At 37.7% G+C, this 21793-nt stretch overlaps 1 protein-coding gene across 3 annotated transcripts in view; it reads left to right on the top strand.

Annotated features, from left to right (window-relative positions):
- The window catches only part of LOC134796222 (polyhomeotic-like protein 2), a 224447-nt gene that overhangs the window by 139116 nt on the left and 63538 nt on the right, over positions 1-21793 (top strand). For all 3 annotated transcript variants that reach the window (XM_063768264.1, XM_063768262.1, XM_063768263.1), the window contains 5 exons: positions 9982-10108; positions 11441-11587; positions 14381-14540; positions 17659-17845; positions 20452-20570. In XM_063768264.1, coding sequence (XP_063624334.1) covers positions 9982-10108; positions 11441-11587; positions 14381-14540; positions 17659-17845; positions 20452-20570 — 740 coding nt within the window. The remainder of the gene's footprint in view (positions 1-9981; positions 10109-11440; positions 11588-14380; positions 14541-17658; positions 17846-20451; positions 20571-21793) is intronic.

Raw genomic sequence — 21793 nt, 5'->3', positions numbered from 1 at the left:
TTTAATTACTAATTCACGGTCGACTTTATCGATATAATATGTAAACATAATTTTAAGCTCACATATAGAGCTTTTGTTTAAAAAAAATTGCAATGAAATCGGACGAATACTTCTCGAGTTACGGTTGATTTTTTAAACTCAATATCCGCCATCTTGGATTGGCGGCCATTTTTGTTAGCTACCATTTTGAGATGGCAATCATGGTTTTTTAACATCATAATAAGCCTATCTAACTGCTGTGAAAAGGAAACTTGGTACCCCCAATTTATACCATTTTCAAAAATTTGACCAGCTGGCCCATGGACTATTTGGTTTTGTTTACTTTTAAGTAGAGGTGAGGTCTTGGTTTGTTTTGTGATGTGATTTTTTTTTTAAGGCATAGGGTAATCTGTCCTAATACGGACAAGTATTTTTCATAGTATGTGTTAAATTATATTAACATTATTAATTAAAGAGGTTAGCTGATGTTAGGACGCGTTACCCCATAAAGTTTTGCTAAATTAATATAGGTATCAGTGGCGGAGCGTCCATAGAACTCGATTCCCATCGTCTTGTCTGATATTCAGGCTCTTGGGCCATTTTCTTTAAACTTATGGAGAAAAGGAAGGGCAACTTAGCTACGGACTTGCCGGAACAACTTGCCTATGAACAATCTAAGCGCGCCGCCACTGATAGGTGTGTACAGCAAGTTGTAAAATTGCATGGACACATAATAATAAATGAATTCATTCATAACGTGGCCAAGCGATTTTGTGGCTGTGGGTATACTAAGCTGTAATTAAATAAAATAAGACCCAAAATACTACGCCGAAGTATGCTACCCTTTCTACCTAAATAGGTAAAGGTACGAAAGTACCTACGGTCTTGTCAATTAGGTATTTTTATATTTTCGTACAGCATTCTAGTTCACCTAGGTCACACATAGATCGCCTATACAGTTCAACAAGCACCACGCACAGTATTTGCGAACGGTATCGTCAATAGGCCGCCATTCAAGTCAGGCGCCTGCAAACGGTACCTTGTTTGACGATGCCCGTGACCTGTACGGAATTAAGTTAAGAGCAGGGGCGAGCTAAATTAGAGGAATTCCGAATAACCGGAGTGACAGTTTCAGTTTTCGTTTACATACAACCTACCCCAAAAGAACCCTACATACGAAGAATCGAATTAAACACAGACTATTATATTATTGGCTTAGGAGAAATATAAAATGACTCTCGAATTGTATATTTCCTGGTGACGGCTGTTTCTAGTATGTAGTCTATTTACGACTACTTATTAGATATTTTAGATAAGTAGTGTCAAGTGGCAGGTAACCCAGCTGATTATACAACGCACAGTCAGCAGCAGAAGTTGCTAAGCGGGCCAGGTGTTCAAAATGATCTTGACGCGACTTTGTTGTTAAGATAATAAGACCGTGTCAAGATAATTTTTAACACGTCGCCCGCTTAATAACTTCTGCTGCTGACTGTACCTAGTTATAAATAATGATTGTCAAAGTTGTGTTTTTACAAATTAATTTGTAAATTGACGAGTTGCTGCAAATTACCAGTTACGTTTCAACCTACTTAATACTTCCTCAGTTAGGTATTGTAAGAAATAATCTGGATAAAGTCCGTCCGAAGCTAATTCTGCACCGATTTAAAAAAAAACAACAGCGTGAAAGAGGCATCGCCACTATAAACTTCAAGTTCTTATGATAATACGATGATTTTAGCTTGCAATATGCGGTGCTAGTTTACTTCGCTTACATTAAAATATGTAAGTAGGTATATGTACCTACTTCATTAAGCAAGTTCTATTAATATAGGTAACTTATAACCTACAAATAAATATACTCAGTGTCTTGTGACTTAAACAATACAATATCATACAAAGGTTCAGTCAGGGTATTAGAAAACAATGTGCATGTAAAACCGCGTTGTAACACTGAACCTAGGGTTAATTGAGCGCTTACTTTGAAACTGACGGTTACATTTTACTGTTGATTGTAATAGCTAAATTATATGAAAATCATTATAATTATGGAATAGTTATTTGTTTTACAAGGGGGCAAAGTTGTTGTTTAAACGCTCGTGCATTGATACCCGAGCAAGCGAAAGATTCGAAAAATGGAATCTTGAGCTTTGCTAGGGTTTCAAAGCACGAGGGTTAAACAAAATTTGCCCCCGAGTGAAACACAACATTTTTCACCACACCAACCCAAAGAAAATATTAACTGTAAGATATCAAACAAAAACAAACCAAGTCAAATCCAAATGAATTTTATTAAATATTTATCATTCAAAATCATCATTTAAAAGTCAATTCAATCAGCAAACATAACAAACAACCCAAAATTTGCATTTGCTTACTTTGCCTCACATTTGAATAAAATGCAACTTTGCTATCGGGTTTTGAACAATCAAGAGAGCCTTTACCCGTTGGTGTGATGAAAAGTCTTTTAAAATATTTCTGTTTGCATTTGATCACATGAGTTGCGCCGCGAGTCATCGCTTGTCATTCTAAAGAACAAATTATAGTTTTCTTACCTTTTACCAATCGGCTCCTAGCCTATACGGCCGAAGTGATAACGGTACGCATTTCCTCTCATTAAAATGTCAGGTGACCCGAACGCTTTCGGCCGACATCGGTTATCATCGACGCTTATAACTTCCGTCAACAAATATTTGATTTCAAATTTAGAACGCAAAGTTATGTTTACCGCTCAATTTTGATTTCAAATTTAGAACCCAAAGTTATGCTTTGGCGCCACTTGCGTTTTCTACCTTGAAACTAATATTAGGGCGGTTTAAGCTATACATTTGTCCGCAAGAATTGATCATCTTGTAAATAAGTAAGTTCATTTTTAACCCATTACCGCATACGAATCCATATATGGCGGATACGATGTTCAACTCTATTGACAGCTATTAAAGTTCAAAACAAATAATTTTTATTACATGTGGTAATGGGACTAATGGGTAGTGATCGGACAAATCATCGCAAAACCATCAAAAATCATTTATATCTCAAAATAGGACAACATTTATTAAAGTCATATTATGTACACAGTATCTTTATAAAATTTCCAGATTATACTCAAAAACTGCAGTTCTAAATTGTTAAAAAAATTGTATCATGTTCCAAACAATATTTATTTTTGCGATAAATTGTCCGAACTCTGGTAGTAGGTTAAGAACGCGCCATGGGAACATGGCAGATTGCAAAATGCTTAGCCGAATGGAATATTTTTCGTCCAGAATCTATTTTCGAACCATAAGAGGTAAATCAAGATTTATGATATTTTAAGCTACGCCTACAATTTGAGACACTTAGATTGTATATTTAAAACACGATTTATCATATCGAACATAACTATTAGTCACATACTATAATCTGATACAGTCAACTAAATCCAAATGACCATATCAAATACTCGTCCTATAGAAATTGTAAAAGATGGTCCATTTTCACGTAGGCGATACCCCACAAAGCGATATTATTAATATTATTATACTTGTATAATGTCTCCGAAAATGTCATTTTGACATAATTTCTCCATAATATATACACGGTTAGGACGTTATTTTATACTTGGTCATTCAATACATTGTAGTCAAAGTCACTTAGTTTTTAATGGTGAAGTCTCATAACAGAAATGAAATGGGTTTGGTTGCCCGGTAGCTTGTAGACACCTTTGTATGGATTGTATTATGTCATTAATCTTTATGTTAATGTTATTTCATTTTAATAAATGTATGAGATGGCACATTAAGATTAGACTACTATCTTATTTTCTTAACTATTATTTAATAACATAGGTATACATATATATTGGATAATGTTCAGTACTTTACTTAAATATGATATTTAATTTAATTGAGCGTGAAAAAATCGTATTTACACGCTTGTTTAAAGTAGGTCATGCACTTGTTTCTTGTTTTCCTTTTTTTTTTCAATTATTTTTTTGGACAAAATATTTTTTTATAAGTATGGATGTTGATGCTCGCTAAGAATACTTTAATATTTAATGTGTATCAATTGTATTTTCTTCTTGTCATGTAGTAGCTGATACGCTGTAAACATCGCAACAAAGACAACCAAGCCTCCATAAAAGACTCCATTAATTCCCAGTTAGTCTGAAAAGGCAGATAGTTCGCACTATATATCACGAGGCCTGTCATTTTTTCGGTACTAATTTATCTAAAAATGTAAATAACATGACTATTGTACTGACCACAAGCATAAACACAATGAGGAGAAATATTCAGCTGACGATTATGGTACACAACTTCACGGCTATCATAACAACTATTAATTTATTTTGTGAGATAATATCATAAATAAACTTGCCATAAGTCATGTATGTTACGATAAAACGCGATATCAATTGATATATCGTGACAATACCTGACACACCATAAATGGTGACATGTAGTGTCGCTTGCGTTTATTAAAAAAAATATTGTTTACAAATAATGTGCCCACTCCAAACTTCTGAAAGTTTTAATTTTAAATTATATTAATATCTACTACTGTTTCATTTGAGAACGTTATTATTTAAAATTAGCATTAGGTGTATTAGGTAAGTAAGTACATTGAGCTTATATTTTATGTTCTTGATTATAGACATAACTAGAACTAATTGCTTTTAAATTGAGTAACCAAAATCCAGTTCGTAGTCTATCATCAATCATTTGACATTTAAAACGTACTTCCCTGGTTGACACTACAAATACCTACACTCAAGGACAAAAACGGCTTGTATATAATTGATATAAAATACATTACATTATTATGAAAATGATAGAAAAACAACTACATTCATCTATACCTCCTTTCTGTATTTCATTATATCATTATATAGCTTTACGACCTATTTTATCCAGCTTTAGTGTCAATCGCATCAATGTTGCTAATTCACACATGTAATATTGTAACTTGTACGTTTACGAGTATAAAATGAGGTTATGATCATTTTAGTATACTTATCAGCTTATTTATAGTAACTCAAGTTATGTTTGCCATAATTTATGAACAATTGAAGGCAAGGTGAGGTGGTCGATAAAAATACAGACATCGTAGAGGAAGTATCGGTTCTGGTATCGCGGGCATTTATTAATTGGAACTTTTATGTTAATTCTGGTTTGTACTATGTAATGTCATGGTCATACATACATAATAAAAAAAACCGGCCAAGTGCGAGTCTGACTCGCACACTAAGGGTTCCGTACCATTATAAAAAACGTTTGTTGTATGGGAGCCCCGCTTAAATATTTACTTGATTCGCGGCAACAGAAATACATCATCTGTAAAAATTTCATGTTCATGAGATACAGTCTGGTGACAGACAGACGGTAATGGTAACGTATCGTGCGTATGTTTGAGTTTCGTTGAAGCTAAGTTGACTCTTTAGATTTCCGGCAGCATTTAGTACCTACCTATCGTTATTTACTGTGTATAATAAAACCCAGTGTACCTCTATGTGTCTGCTCCTCTGCACACTTTGTCACGGAAATCATCATTAATTACGCTACGCAGGCGAAGTCGCAGGCAGTAGCTAGTATATTCATATATTTTCCGCAACGCAAGCTACCTAGGGAGCCAAGAGTCTAGCTGCATTACGCGTGCAGTGTGCGTTAGCCTTTAATTGTGGGTACCTCCACCTATTAACACATTAAAATTATACATAAATTGACAGATTTGTAGACCCCAAATATCACACACGCAACGAATTCTCCAAGAATCGTGATTAATTGAAAGACATTTCCAGCTTGAATACCAAATTAACAGTTTACTCAATTACCAATTTCTCTTAACACATTTCATATCACAGATTACGGTCTATAAAGGCGCCGAAAACCTTTCAAGAATGTAGTTATCCGTAAGAACATTGGCGTTTACGATCTTGTATTTTTATTTACTTTTTAAGTGAATACTCTTGATTCATTAAAAGACGTAACCAACTACAGCGATAAGTACCTTGCATGGATTGTGGACAATGTTCTGAAACAGACTACCTACCCTAGAATATGCAACTTTATAGTAAGTCTTTGTATGCGAATTCTATGGTATAGGCGATATTATGCTTAAGCGCGCCACTCAAATTCTTACATTCCACTCAAGTTGGTACTACAACAACCCTGACACTCAACTTAAGTTGATATTTGGTATTACGAGAGCACAAATTGTCACTTTGGTTGGACACAAGTTAAATGAGCGGTCACATTTCATATATGTACTTTATTACCCAAGTAACAATTTGTGGTACTATAGTGGTCAATAGAACGTTTCCTAAATACCACCTAAGGTCCTATAAAAGACCTAAGAAGGTTGTATAAAGCCGAAATGGCGCATCTTTAGTGCCATTCAGTGATATAGTAGACCTGTAGCAGTGTCAGCCGTGACGTTTTAGGTCTATAAAAGTGATGTAATGCATGACTCTTGTGCTAATTTGTTGTCAGAAACGCCATTATAGTGTTAATTTATACTATAGTAGCATTTGAGATTCCATTATAGTGCTTGTTTTATACTATAGTAGTATTTGAAATTCTATTATAGTGCTTTTTTATACTATTGTAGAATTCATAGTTCCTTTACTACTTGTTGTGTGTTTACTTCACAAAAACGGTACTAAGTAAAATGGTGATAAATAAAGACGTTATATTAATATGCGCCATTTAGATGTCGAATAATTCGGTCTTTAGTGCAAAAAGTATATGGGACGGAAGTTTTACCGTTAGAATAGTATTAGGTTAATGAGGAATTTTAAATGCCCCCTCGATTTATTTATGTTTTTAATAAAATAATTTAATAAAATATTATGATATTCACCATAGTTACTACTATACAGCCAAGAAGTAAATCCGACGCTTTTATAGGCTAACTATAGAACTTAGGACGAAATATTCACCGCCATCATGATTAAAATTAGGGTTCCAAAAGAATTTTGCTGTGACCCAGTTGCACCTACAAACTCTTTAGAAAGATATAGGATTTTTTTTTAATTTAGATGTAGTCATTACTGTTGTTTCCTTTTTCAATGAGATTGGTAAAAAAAATGTGCTAATAATGGATGTCGATAAATATCTAAACCGTCACGATTTTATGCTTGTATTAAATCATTGATGATAAATCTCACCTACAATCACTAATATCACTGGGGTCTTTTTTATCAATTCATTAAAATATAAAAATATTTTGTACGGAACCACATTATGTGGCTTAGGCCTGAACTTATATAAGCAAGATATAAGTAGCCATTACAGATCAAATTGATCATTTACAAGTAGTCGTTTTCTACCTTTATGTATCTAACTCGGTTTATAAAAGACATAAAAACTCAGCTATAACGCTGTTGTCTTTTAAAAGAAAAAACAAAACCACTATACAACAGTTTTGTGATATAAAAGAGTCATTGTGACGTTTACAGCGATGAGATATAATAGGGATTTAAAAACTACTAAAGCGCTTTTTAACGCTATAAATATGTCCCAAAAACGCTACTATAGAGCAAAACAGTTCTATAATAGTGTTCATATGACTACTAAAGTATTATGTACTATAGCAGTGATCTCTAAAGCCACTATATCCTATAATCGTTGTATAGTTGGGTTTTTGTCACTGTTTAAACACAAAACTATAGCGGCTTGCAGGGAACCTTAATAGCGCAAACTACTAAAGTATTATGTACTATAGCAGTGATCTCTAAAGCCACTATATCCTAAAATCGTTGTATAGTTGGGTTTTTCTCACTGTTAAAACACAAAACTATAGCGGCTTGCAGGGAACCTTAATAGCGCAAACTACTAAAGTATTATGTACTATAGCAGTCATCTCTAAAGCCACTATATCCTAAAATCGTTGTATAGTTGGGTTTTTCTCACTGTTAAAACACAAAACTATAGCGGCTTGCAGGGAACCTTAATAGCGCAAACTACTAAAGTATTATGTACTATAGCAGTCATCTCTAAAGCCACTATATCCTAAAATCGTTGTATAGTTGGGTTTTTGTCACTATTAAAACACAAAACTATAGCGGCTTGGCAGGGAACCTTAATAGCGCAAATTAGTTGCATAAAAGTGATTCCAAATACTATTATACAGTAATATTGCTCTATAGTGATTATATTTGAACCTGTTATAGTACACGCCTGTAACGGCTCTATAAAATGATGATGTAAACCTTTACATCAATTGCTTATAGAATATATTAGCTGTATAAGCCTATAGAGCAAAAAGGTGTTGCCAAGCGCTTTTATACGACAGGTGGTCATCTCTGAAACCTTAATACGACGTCTATACAAGCTTTTAGCGATAAAAACTAAAATTATAGGACTAAAATGTTACTTGGGTAGTACACGCCAATGCGTGGTACGCGCAAGTCGTCTTATGGCTCCTCTACACAATGGGCCAGCGCCGGCCACTCCAAGGGACGCAGCCATGCGGTAGAATGAGATAGCAATATCACTTGCTCCCTCTAACGCATAAATGCGTCCCTTGGAGTGGCCGGCGCTGGCCCATCGTGTAGAGGAGCCATTATACCTTTATATACACTATCTAGTGAAGTGATCTGTCTGAAATCTGCAAGCTGTCGCCATTTGTCACTATCGTGACAGAAATGCGCCGTTTGACAAATTTCACGCGTGCCGACGTATCTGCGAACCGATCCGCAAATAATTTAAATGTGTACGCGAAATGTAAGAATCTTTATTTCTGATAACAGGGATTCATTTTTGTAAATCTTCTTTATCTTTAAACATTTACGAAATCAACGAGTGTTGAAATAAACACGACATTCGTGTATCTACTTGGTCAATCGTGATATAAAGTAAAAAAGGAAGAAATATATATTGTATGACAATATTTTGAAGTAGAAAATATTTACAAGTACCTAGGTAAAGTTATTAAAAATTTACTCCATATCAACTCGAATAAACTTACTAGAAATTACCTAGTTATAAATATGTAGAAGTGGTTAAAATGATGTGTTTCGGAACTTTCGGACAACAATTTTCTTCATTTAATTAACAACCTATCAATAGGTAAAATCCTGCGCTGAGCAATTACTTACAAGAAAATAGTAAATCTACAAAATTTAAACACATTCGATTTCAATCTGTATTTTAATAGGTATTTGAAATAGATTTAAGATACAGCTGTCTACAATTTTACACTAAGGAATAACGCATACTTTCCAAAAACGTCACCATTCTTATAATCCGTTTTATCTTCCACTCCCTTCGTGCCTAGACTCGTTACTCATAATTATCAGAGAAAGTTATTTTGAGGTTATGTTACTTTAGAATCAAATAATGCCGCGAAAGATCACGACCCGCTAGATAGCATCGCGGCTCTTTTGACGCGGGCGATTCTTTCGGCAATCTCACCGCCATCTGGCGGATTAATGTGCGTGACAGTGTCGCGTGATAAAGTCGCCTGGAGAACTGACCCCGGTATGCAGTTTGTGGTACTTGAGTATAAGGTTTTAGCTAGTCAGTACATACATATTTATAAATGTAAAGGCATAGTTAAGCCGTGAAACATCAAGTTTTCATATCATTTTTTTAACGTTACCCTCGTCTTGTAACGTAACTTAAGATTTTTGATTTAATTTTATAGTGATTTATCTCCGTTATGGTGATACCATAACGCACCAGAGGAGGAGAGGAGGTTATGGGAGGGTACCATCGCGAAAGATCGCGAAATCCACGACAACGCATCGTTCCAAACTGTTCCATAGACCTTGCCCAAAAACGCGCAGAGGCACAATCCACCTAATGATGCCGACATGGTTGCCTGCTTCAGCTGCCACAAATACGGTCACAAATGCCGGTCCCGCATTGGCTTATACAGCCACGAGCGAGAGACGTTGTTCCTCGCTTACAGACGCTGCATAAATCATCTGTCAAGATGATGGTGATCAGTGCGCTAAATACGACGGTTGCAAGGAATGAATTTTAAATTGACTTTACTGACAGTGTTTTGTTTTGTCCTCAGGTGAAGGAGGGGGCGGCGGGGCGCGGCGCTGCGCGCGCGATGCGGCGTCGCCCGCGCACGCGCCCGCGCCGGCGCCGCCGCACGTCAAGATCGAGCGGCTCAGCCCCCACGACTCCACCGCCTCCAGGTAACTGCCTCTCTAGCTAGAGCAATACTAGTAAGTAGTATCTTGAGTCAGGTGAAGAAGATACCGGATCGAACGGCTCAGTCTGCACGACTCCACGCCTAGGTTACTCATACTCACATACCAAACCTCCAACAAATACACTTGCACCATCCCACTAACCCGGGGTTAACCGGTTAAGCCTAGAGTTACCATGGTTACCAGTACAATTTTACACTGGGTTAATGGTTTAACCGGATACTTAACCCCGGGTTAGTGGGATGGTGCAAGTGGCCTTTAGACACTCTATCAGGTAGTTCCAATTCACGTCAGAATTAAGACGGTCAGAGGATAATCCAAAAGATATGTACTTCAACTTATAAAGCACCTCGCAGGCTCGCAACAGAACAAAAATTGGGAATTCTCGGAACACTTTTTCAGGAAAAGAATTTTGAGAATGGTTATAAAGTTCAAGTTCTATACTTGTGTAGTTTATTCAGTTTGTACCTAAATATAAAGGTACTTACTGAATAACACTCATGTAATGTGGCATTGAATAAAATAACCCAACCTTAAATTTCTATGGAGCATAAAACGATATCTACTAGTATCTAGACGGGTGTTGTAATGCCGGACCTAAGGCCAATTAGGATTGTACGCCTACGGAAACTCCATGCGATATGTGTAAGTTTGTAACTTTGTAAACACAACGCGTGTAGGCCCTCCTACGATACCTTATTATAACGCTAATAAAGGTTTCCACTGAGTAAAAGCACAGAATAAATAATAGTACTAGGTACAGAAGACTCACTCTCTAACAAAACGCGTCTGTTACGATCAGGACAGATGGCCGCTAGGTGGCGACAGTGCCACGCGCGGCTTATGGCTAGCCACCAAAATTGATGTGGAACGGATCTACTTTTAGCTACCTGTAGCAAAGTGACGAAATCGCGGAGTGAGCCACGCCTGGTAAAAGGATAATATAAACCTAAGATACTTGCAGCGATTTAGTTCACAAGCCACATATAATCGCAGAGTTCCCAAAGTAGCATTTTCACCACTAAAACTGTAACTACTGCAGTAAAGGATCAGCACGATTTAAATACGTTGATAAATATATTTACCTACCGCTTATACAGCAGACTGTATGACATAAACGCAAAATACATCTCCAGTATACTCGCAGATTATGCACCGTTTTGGCATTGACAAGACAAAGATATCTCATAGCAGCGCCAGGTACTAGACGTAGCACTTGGGCAATAAAACGTAGCTTGGTTACACCTGATATGCTGATCGGTCCTTTAGTCATCAGGTTTTGGAAAAATTGGGGCTAAAAGATTCTGTTGTCGACAGATCCCGCAGCGTGACGCCGTCAACGTCGTCGTACCCGGGCACGCCGCCGGAGCGCGGCAGCCCGCACGCCCCGCCGCCGCACCCACCGCGCAACTACTCTGACATCATGCGCTCCCTCGCGGCGCGGTACAACAGCCCGCCTAACGAGTGAGTACCACCACAGATCTTGCACTACCAGGTGCCTATTTCACCACACTGACAAGTGACTTCTGACACTGACAATTTTACAGAAAATTTCCGGGTCGGTAACGGTACGTTAGTTACTTGTTTGGACCAGCAATGTAAAGTGATTTGTCATTATCAGGTGAAACAGGGGCCAGAAAAGCGCCTAACGAGGGGGAGTACCTATCAGAAAGTACAGATACCTACTTTTGACGACTTTGGCTTCGACAAGTAGGTACACGTGCGGTGGGTTGCGTGGCGACAAGCGACAACTGAGACCGCTGGCATAGGTTAGCATTTGTTTTTTTATGCGCAGCACCGCGCTGCTGCACGCCCCGCTCAGTTCTACTCAGTTTGCACACTTCTTGTAGTCAATACAAAAACCAAAACCAAATTTAATCAGCGAAGCCGTTGTAGGTAATAAGTACTTGGGGCGCATTTTCTTCGTATACCAACTTACCTACAACACAACACATACACGAGAGTCAAGGTCAACTAAGATTTAGAATTTAAGACCTAGCTATGCAGCAGCCTTATTTCAGTTACGTCTGATAATATACCAACCATTGCTGAATGGCAGGCCATAGAGTAATAAAATAATAAAATCTCCATACTGACAGGCTAAACTGGTTGACTCTAGTCTGGTTTCTGTATTAACCATTACTGTAACAGCCATTTCCGACAACAGTTGTGTTACGACATCCTGCACAAAGGATGTAAACTAGTCTGGATTCAGAGAGTAGAGACCGCTTACGGCGCTAACACAGTATAGGCAAAATTACATTAAGCTATAGTCGACATTTTAATCATTCTTATCAACATCTCGGACGCGATCACTTCCTTTTGGTGCATTTGTAGCAATGTATCCTTACTTTTGCTATGCTTGCCTATGCCTTCGGCTCGCATATGATACCTACATGTGTATCTTATTAAACTTGGAATATTCGCCGTGAACATCCATGATAAACAGAGAAATAAATGCCCGTCCCGAGATACGAACCTGGGACCTCTCAGCTTCTTCGTAGGCAGCTTCACTCCCAAACTGGGCTAGGGGGACCGTTCGTAAATCTACTCTAAAGCTAGCCACAATTATTCCAAGCTAACTAGCTTACTGTTATTAAAACGTCACGAAGAATTATCTCGAGGGCCGGATGGAACGAATAAATGTGACTCGTAAAATGTTTACGGCTTACGCCAAATGTGTCTCAATCCATAACGCCTGCCTTAACGAATCCAGTTCGCAATTCATTCGAAACTAATTTTATTTTTCAAAATCCTACCTAATGTTAAAATATCTGAAATAACTGAATAAATGCATTAATTATACGGCGGCACTTCAAACCATTTACATTCCTTTAACAGGTAGCATAAAAATCCTAATAAAAGTAATTAGGAGACAAATATGTGTGATATCTGATATCTTTTCTGTCTAAAACTTCAATAAGTTAAAAGGCTTAAACTAATGGGAATTTTTATAATGCACTTACCGATACGCTCATTGCGATAATGGCTCGTGCCGATTTTAATACCTGAGTCACGCCTTCGAAATTCAGAAGTTAAAAGAGAATTTTAATTTATTGGTTTTATTTTCTTTCCATTCATTAATACTTACTAATAAAAAACTCAAAGCGAAATACGGTATTTTTTATTATCATAGTTATTATGGTAGGTTAATAAGGGTGTACGAGTACATATACATATCGTCAGGTCACTAATTACTAAAAAATAATTAAACATAAATTAACCTAATATGGTTCACTATGACTATGAACTTGTGGTGGTAACTAGTGAGTTTTGGTTGTAACCTGACTATATTAGGTTACAACAAATCGTCAGGTGACAAGCAAAACTCACTAATTACCACCACAAGGTCATAGCCATAGTGAACCATATTAGTACTCAAATAAGGTTGATTTTTGTTTATTTATTTTTAAATAATTAGTGACTTTTGCTTGTCACCAGACGAAATTAAGATAGCAACAGTAGAAAGGTCAATGTTATTAAGCCGTAATCCTGAGAGAAAACTATCAATAACGGTCATTAATAAGTTTATCTAGAATCTAGATATTAAAGAAAGGAAACACTCGATCATTTTAAGCAAGCCATTTCCTATTTACTCTCGACATTTCACACGGCATGTCACAACACTAGGACGGTTCACCGACCGACTAGTGATGCCCCAGCCAATTAGCATATTAATCGATTCGATAACTTACGTTTAGTCGACAAATTTACATGATTCGTGAGAACCGATCGTCGCCGCGTGAACTTATGTTATATTAATGAATTGCTCATGTTTCGGGGTTCGCTGACCTCTGTCAATAATTATTATGAATCAATAAGTTATCTCGTGTCTGTATTAGTCAAGTATGCGGAATGCATCTAATTTGTCGTCAGAATTCTGTTTTCATACATTAAGGCGAATATAATCAGTTAATATTTAAATTTGGCAAAATGTATTCATAGTATTGTTTATGATACTTCTGTGTTTTAATGACCACAACTTTGCATATTGAGAGTTATGATTACAGATATTCTGTCACTCTACAATAACTATTTCAACATATTCGTGTTAGTCAAACTAGATAATAGTTTTAAATCGGGCTTCTCTGTACATATAATAAAGCACCAGATGCCACGCTCTCACGCTATCTAATTAATTTAACTTAGCCCCTCGAGTGACACGATCATTTCAACGACTCAAAAATGAAGTATGTCACTCAAGTGTGAACCACAAAAATAAAATACAAAAATTCTAAATACATTTGAATTCCCCAGCTACTTCCACCGCATGAACGGCTTCGGCGCGGAGCGTGCGCCGGCGCAGGAGGCGACGGACGCGCCGCTCGGCGGGCTGTTCACAAAGATGGCGAAGCAGCAGGGCGGCCCGCCGCGGCTGCCCGCCTTCCCCGTCATGCTCGACATGAGCTCGACTAAGGTACGTCACTATTCATGTGTCACCTCACAACTAGCACACTAGTTACTAGGAACTAGGAGGTCATTGTTACACAAAAAGTAGATTTTCCCATTGGTTCAACGGATCAGATGTTATTTGTCCAATGCCCTCTAACCTACCTTCAAAAATTTAAAATACACGGCTGCCTTCATAAATTCGTTCACGTGGTTTAGATCTTGTCCAGGAGAATTGCTAGAAGATGTCACAAGACTATCTACTAAAGCTCTGCCTTATGAACATATTTACGTATGATGTACCTACGATGAACAAATGACGTACTGAACATATACTTATTTACGTAGATATATAAAAGAAAAACGTCTAGATACCTATACTTTTTGTGGTATGTAATAAAATTCCAACAAGTAGGTACATAAAATACGCCTCTTCTCAAACCCACAAAAACGATAACTCGCTTGGTGGTCGATCCGAAAACAAATTAACTCAACTACGGTATGTAGCTTCACCCTCATTAAACAAGTAAATCGAAATCTGGCTAGTATTTTTTTATTCCAACTTTACCCAAAATAAGATTTGAAAAAAATAAACTACCTAGTATTGAGGCTTGAACAAAGTATTGACATAATCGTCTCAATTAAGTACAAAAAGTATCTTGTCCAAATTGCGTTTCAGTAGGAAACGCATCGCGTGCGTAGGTAGTTAGCGGTTAGAGACAGGATGTCGATGATCTAAGCAAACAATCGGTACAGTTGCCCTCTATTTTATCAAAGTTGACAAGACATTTGATATACTACAGCACTACTAACATCCCAACGATGTCATATAACTGCCTTTACCTTCGTTCGCTGTGACTGTACAAAAGCGAGTGAAACCATTTTTTATCGTAAAAATAATCAAAAATACTCGCAACGTTATTAGGTAATCCTCGTTACTTAAGAAGCCGCTGCCCCTATGAAATAATTTACGGTCAGCTGGGTTTTAATTTCAAAAGCACGATTTAAATTCATATTAATTATTATATGCCCGTACTCACTGACCTTCCTGTTTTAATTGCTGTTTTACCCGGTTTCATAGTTCACGGCTGTGATTAAAATGTCTCGAGGGATCGTAAAATTCATAAGGCTCTATCGCGTCTAGCATCTAGAGGCGAGCGCTCGTTTATGTTAATTTGAAGCTCTTTAAAATCATAATGCGCGGCGGGTAGCACGCTTCCTTTCCAGTAATAATGAAGGCAATTAAATCTGATAAGGCTCATGACCTTTACACTTCCTTGGAGTGCAGATAACGTGGAAAGAGTGTTAATTGCAAGGGGTATAGGCTCGCGGCGCGGCGCGCGCGCCGGTAGGGTAATGGCGGCGCCCCGCCCCTGCGCTAGGGTTGCCAGATGGTCGGGATTTGGTGAGATTTTCCCGATTTTTAGCATGTGTTCTCGACAAAGTGAAAGCTGTCCCGAAAAACAGCTTCACGTTATAAAACAATAATTTCAAGTTCCAAACTGTCGTCGAGGGAGCGAGCGACCCGCGTCAAGCGCGCCAGCGCGCGCGTGGGGCGTACCGGGACAGAGCAGCTGACGTAGTGCCAATAATATAAAATATCGTTGTTTTTAATACAATTACTTTAATTTGAATATTTTTTTTCCCGACTTAAGTCTTAAAATCCCGAAAAATTTATATTTTTCCCGATAATAGTGTCTTACGATCTGGCAACAACCCTACCCTGCGCGCGCGCCGTCGACTCGCTCGCTCGACTCTCGACTGTAAAGGAACTGGAGCTTCACTAATTGGCGGTGGCACGCGCCGAGCGCCCGCGACACGCTAGTGATGTACTGATGGGATGTGAAATCAAACCGCCGCTCGACTTTTAAATTAGATGACTTTTTACACACGAGTGCAGTGAGCACGCGGATATTGCAGCGTTAAAATTGTTACAGTTATGACTCTGACTTTCTAATAAAAAAGCGTAATGATACAAAATGGGCGTTATTATATTTGTCTCAATCGTCAGCGTGTCTTTATGACACGAGCGGATTACTCGAGTTGGAGATACTTTATTACTGGGTAATGATGATATCGCTCATATGTTGCAATGAGGGCTACAATAAAGCTGTTTTCCGAGGCAATTAGCCGTAGAATCGGGGTTGCGTCACGATCTTCCGCTGCTGATTCAAATTAGCTTGAACAATCAATTAAGCTGCATTCTATTATGGTCACGGGGGATCGCCCACAGCGTTGGTCAGTAACAAACGATTACCTTCAGTTATTTACCCATGCAGATTCTCGATAGCCTGGGCAAAGTGAAATGTCCCGTTTGCTTCATCAAATTGGTGTCGTGTTCATCTTTAAAAGGCAATGGGTAAGGGTAAATAAATCTTGCCATCTGTTTCTCAGCCGGCGCACGCGTTCATTTCACGCCGCGCGCGTCTGAATTTTATATGAAATTAGAACGCATGAGCCTTTTTTAGTGAGCAATTAAAAAAGATAGATTGCAATTTGACCCGCGGGTAGCTAGCGTGACGGGTGGGTACGTTATTATGATGAATGCTTGCGCTCTCGATCAGATAACGGCTCACCTTTCATGTTTGCTCAGAGCTCAACGGCTCAGTACTCAGTGCCGTATGCCTTCTGACCAGCCGAGCACTCAGCGATGGATCATACCGAGGTCGACGACACTCTCTTTTGTCTTAATTTATCAAATTAAAGAAAGTTGAGTTTCGCTACCTGCTTTTTGGAGGCGATTATGAAACGACTTTATCAGGCTTTGAACAGTTGCCGGTTCAAAATAAATCATAGTTAGCATTGCAGCGTAACAAACTACCTGTCATTAAGTATGCTTTGTGAAAATTAGCAGCCAATTTTAGCTACTCGTTATGCTTAGACATAATTTATATCTTCTCATTTGAATTTGGTCTTGAAATACATATAGTAAGAGTTGCATGTACTTGATATATTCTCTAGTAGCTTATTATTAATGTTCTGTTATAATATTAAAGTAAAGTTTTCTCAGATTATTATCGATAGTTTGAAGTACTTTCTAATATATAATACAAACAATCGATGTGTTACAAACTTTCCCATTTTTTTATTTGCCCAACCCTAATTACACAAAATAGTGCCGCCCTAACATCGACAATTTTTCCCAGACGCTGCTAGCGATATCCCGAGTGGGCCGCGGAGGGCGCTCGAGACGCAAGCGCGCCGGGACAGCACCGGAGCACTCGCCGCTGGATCTGTCGGCAGCGGGCGAGAGCGCGGCCAAACGCGCGAGGCTCTCCGCCAGCCCGAGCACCAGGAGCGACAGCGGCGAGAGGGACCCCGTGTCTAATGATGGTAAGATACTATAGGCCTTTCAGTCTATTGCAGACTATACAAACAGTGTCAGGCAGGGCGACAACATTCTTCATGGCTGTATAAGCCAATACGAGAGCGGCAACCACGACCGCAAAACAGGCAGGTGTAATAGTGTGCCCGTGGCGAACAGATGTCGGGCTGATGACGCTTGGCTCGCTTAGTTGCGAGTGTCTTAAACCAAGCGTCATCGTCCAGGTTAAGACCATCGTCAGGGTAAGTAATATACTATAGTTAGTAATATTACATAATTCGGTTCCCGAGTGGGTCGCGGAACGCTTGAGACGCAAGCGCGCCGGAACAGCACTGCATCATTCTGCGGCGGGCGAGAACGTAGCAAAGCGCGAGATACCCGGTATCTAATGAAGATTAATAACATTAAACATTACATTGTTAAGTAATATTAGGTACACAGTCATGCACTGTATAGGTACATACTATTTACAGAGGACGCTCACGCTGAACTCTTCCCGATGTATTACATAGACACCATTTGCGCGCATTGTGTCAAAATTCACTCTATATGATGACAGCAGTTATCGATGTGATAATACCGTCCTCTCTACACCAAGAAATGTAATCGGTGATCTGGAACCAATTTTTCTAATTCAGTCATCGATGGCGATCACATTTAACTATGGGACCAACCTCGAAATCACAAAAAAAAATTTGCATGTTTCATACATTTGGGTTGGTCCGATGTTGATATTTTCTATGAGAGAGCTAATTTTTTTTTCGCGATTTCGCGGTTGGTTTCATAATTAAATGTGATCGCCATCGCTGACTGAATAAGAAAAATTGGTTCCTGATCACCGATTAAAAATCATCGTGTATAATGACGATATCACGGCAATACCCATCATACGCCCGCAGGTTTTAAATATACGAGTAGAGCTAACGATATATATGTAGAAACTAAATACAGAAATATTAAAGTAGAGATTAATATCAAGTGCTGTTGCATAATGGTATAATAGTACTAGTTCTCTTCTTATTAACATACATACGACCGTATTATCATTAATCGAGTTCGAACTGCAATACGAGCAAAATAAAATAATAAGCACTTATGATAACGTTTGACAAGTTATGACATACGTTGATTATTAGATTTCACATTGGCAAAGTGGTTATTAGAAGAACGTTATTGTCAGCAACAATTCTAGATAAGAGATCTAAACATCATACACGTAGGTATTTAAATACATACAGCGCTATTAGTAAACCTTTTCCACATCGAAATAAGGTTTACAAAACTGTGTTGCTAAAACTTGGAGCTTGTTATGTAGGTACCTATTACAGCTTCAATCATAATTAGTGTTCTAAAAAATATTGCTACATTGTTTTAAAAAAGAATGCAAGATAAATGAAGGCCTTGCGCGGTTACCGGTTACCGGTTACTCATTTTAGATTTAACTGATATACTCGTAAATTTAATTGTAGTTAACTAGATAATCAGAACCAAATTATTACTGAAAGTCGTTTTAAACCAACTGAGATCATATCTAGTCGTAGGTATTACATTTCAGACGCAAGCTGACAAAAATCTAGTAACAGCTTATACTGTAGTGTCCTACAACCTAGACATTCAAATGTACAATGTATATTCTTGTAATAGGTTGGTTTTTGATTGTAATCTTTAAACGATAAAAATAATATTAGATATTAATATCACATTTAAAATATTGGTAATAAAAATATTTCAGATACGCGTAAGAAAATAAGTGTACCTTTACTTAAACTAACAAGAAGAGCCGCTAAGAATCTGTTAAACGAACTAATCAAGGATTGAGTTTATTCAAAGTTAATAGAGATGATATTTAAGTTATTCCAAATATTTCCTTAATCCAGTTTAACCGAAATGGATCTTAGTAAGTAATGGTTATCTTTTAAAATACCGCTTAACATTCCTCAATGATTCACCGATCAAAATTTCGAACCAATATTTCTTTCACATTTAGGAGGCAATCCACTAAATGCACCATTCAATTAGTCTAAATACTCGACGGCGTTTTTGAAAACCAATTATGTTTCAATATATTTAATTGCCGCTACCGAAAAGAAAACTAAATGTCTTCGCGTTGAAATTAATTACTATGAAATAATGGGTCCGATCTTATGATGAGTTTTGGTGGGTAATTTGGTAAATGGATATCGTTGTTTTGTTTTTACTTATATCGGACTGGCACGCTTCCCTTGGTATTAACGTATCGAAACAACGCAAGTTTAATGTCAAAATATCGCATATCGTCAAAAATTACAAGCGAAATCCTGTTAGAACATTTAGAACTTACCTCAAGATCATATTAAAGGTAAGATTTACTTTTATTTACGACCACCGAAGGCTTCATTCTTCCGATTCTATGCAGCGTGCCCCGCATGATTCTATATTCAAATGAGGCTTAAATTTATCATTTACGGGTTCCGTACCAAAAAGGTAAAAAAGAACCGTTACAGTGCGACTCTGTCCGCCGTCTCTGTCACATCGCTAAATATCTCAAGAACTACTAACGCTATTGATTTGAAATTTGGAACAGTTATGAACCAGGCTAACCCATAGGCATTGAAAGTGTATTTTTTTTGCACAGAGCGAGGCGAGGCGCGCGACTGCTTATGCGCGGAGGCCCGCGCGCGCCTGTCGGCGTGGACGGTCGACGACGTCTGCGAGTTCGTCACGTCCATCGACATCTGCGCAGAATACACAGCGGTAAGTGCACCTCACTAAAATAGAGAAAGAGAGACTAGTAGGTTCCTATCTATATGAAGAAACAAATGAAGACTAGATACCTACGTAGGTATTGCACAATTGGCTGTTTACGACCACCAATCATCGTATTTATTAATTGTCGTTTCATATGAAATAAATACTGCACTTTATGGAGTTTATTAATTTACGGTAAATCGATGACGTGTAAAAATGACAACTTATGACAAACGTCACAAAGGTAGTGTGTGACAACGCTCTACGAAGCCAAAATTAGCCGAATCTCTTTCCAAAGACAGATGTTCAATATTTATCGTCGGGTACCTACTATAAAACGAGTGATAGATGTAACTTATATCTATCATGAAAACGTATTTAGCCAAACAAAGTTCACCGGTGATCTATTGACATGGCCTATTCGCCTCTTAGTGTATAATTATTATATGACAAAAAAATATGATTAAATAAATGTTAATCGCGAGAACATTTAAAATAAAAATAGTCAAAACAATTACAACTACAACATTATCATCGAAACCCATAACTTTTTATGATCATTGAAATATGCAATGGCACAATCTCCTGCTTAGATTTTCTAACAATTGCAGTATTTGTTCTATCGACCAGGTGCATCAACTTTCCTTTGCAAAGTAACGGACCGAACCCTAGTGCTAGTATAAACTAGTTCTTACGCCCTGCCTGACCCCAACCTGATATCTATACGCATCAATAAATTTCACAAATTCAATTTAACGGTTAGGTCGCGGTCTGTTTCCTATAATTTATTTTATATTCAGGAAATTGCCGGTGTAAAGAGTTCGTTATGACGCTGACTAGTGTCGTGTCGTAAATATTACATTGATGCTACTCTTACTCCAATTAAAGTCATTAAATCATATGTGAAGGAGAAATTATGTACCAGTCACAAAGTTAATATTATATAATATAATATTTTAAACATAGCGAATTTACTGATTAGTTTGAATTACTTTCACTCCAACTTTTTATCTTCGTTGCACTCTGTGCAAAAATCTCGTAGAGTCTGTTCGGAAAGAGAAGAGTCGTTGAATGTATTGGGCCCCATACATTCCACGCCTCTTCTCTTTCCGCACAGACTCTACATGTATAAGTTTCACCTTTAGATAGTCAAACACTTAGTAATTAAAATAAATTGCTACTATTCTAACCTCATGGACAAATTTAGAAGAAACGCAAAAAAAAGGTGC

The sequence above is a fragment of the Cydia splendana genome, chromosome 13 (genome assembly GCF_910591565.1).
Source record: "Cydia splendana chromosome 13, ilCydSple1.2, whole genome shotgun sequence".
NCBI classification, from domain to species: domain Eukaryota; kingdom Metazoa; phylum Arthropoda; class Insecta; order Lepidoptera; family Tortricidae; genus Cydia; species Cydia splendana.
This window is presented reverse-complemented; position numbering and strand designations above follow the sequence as displayed.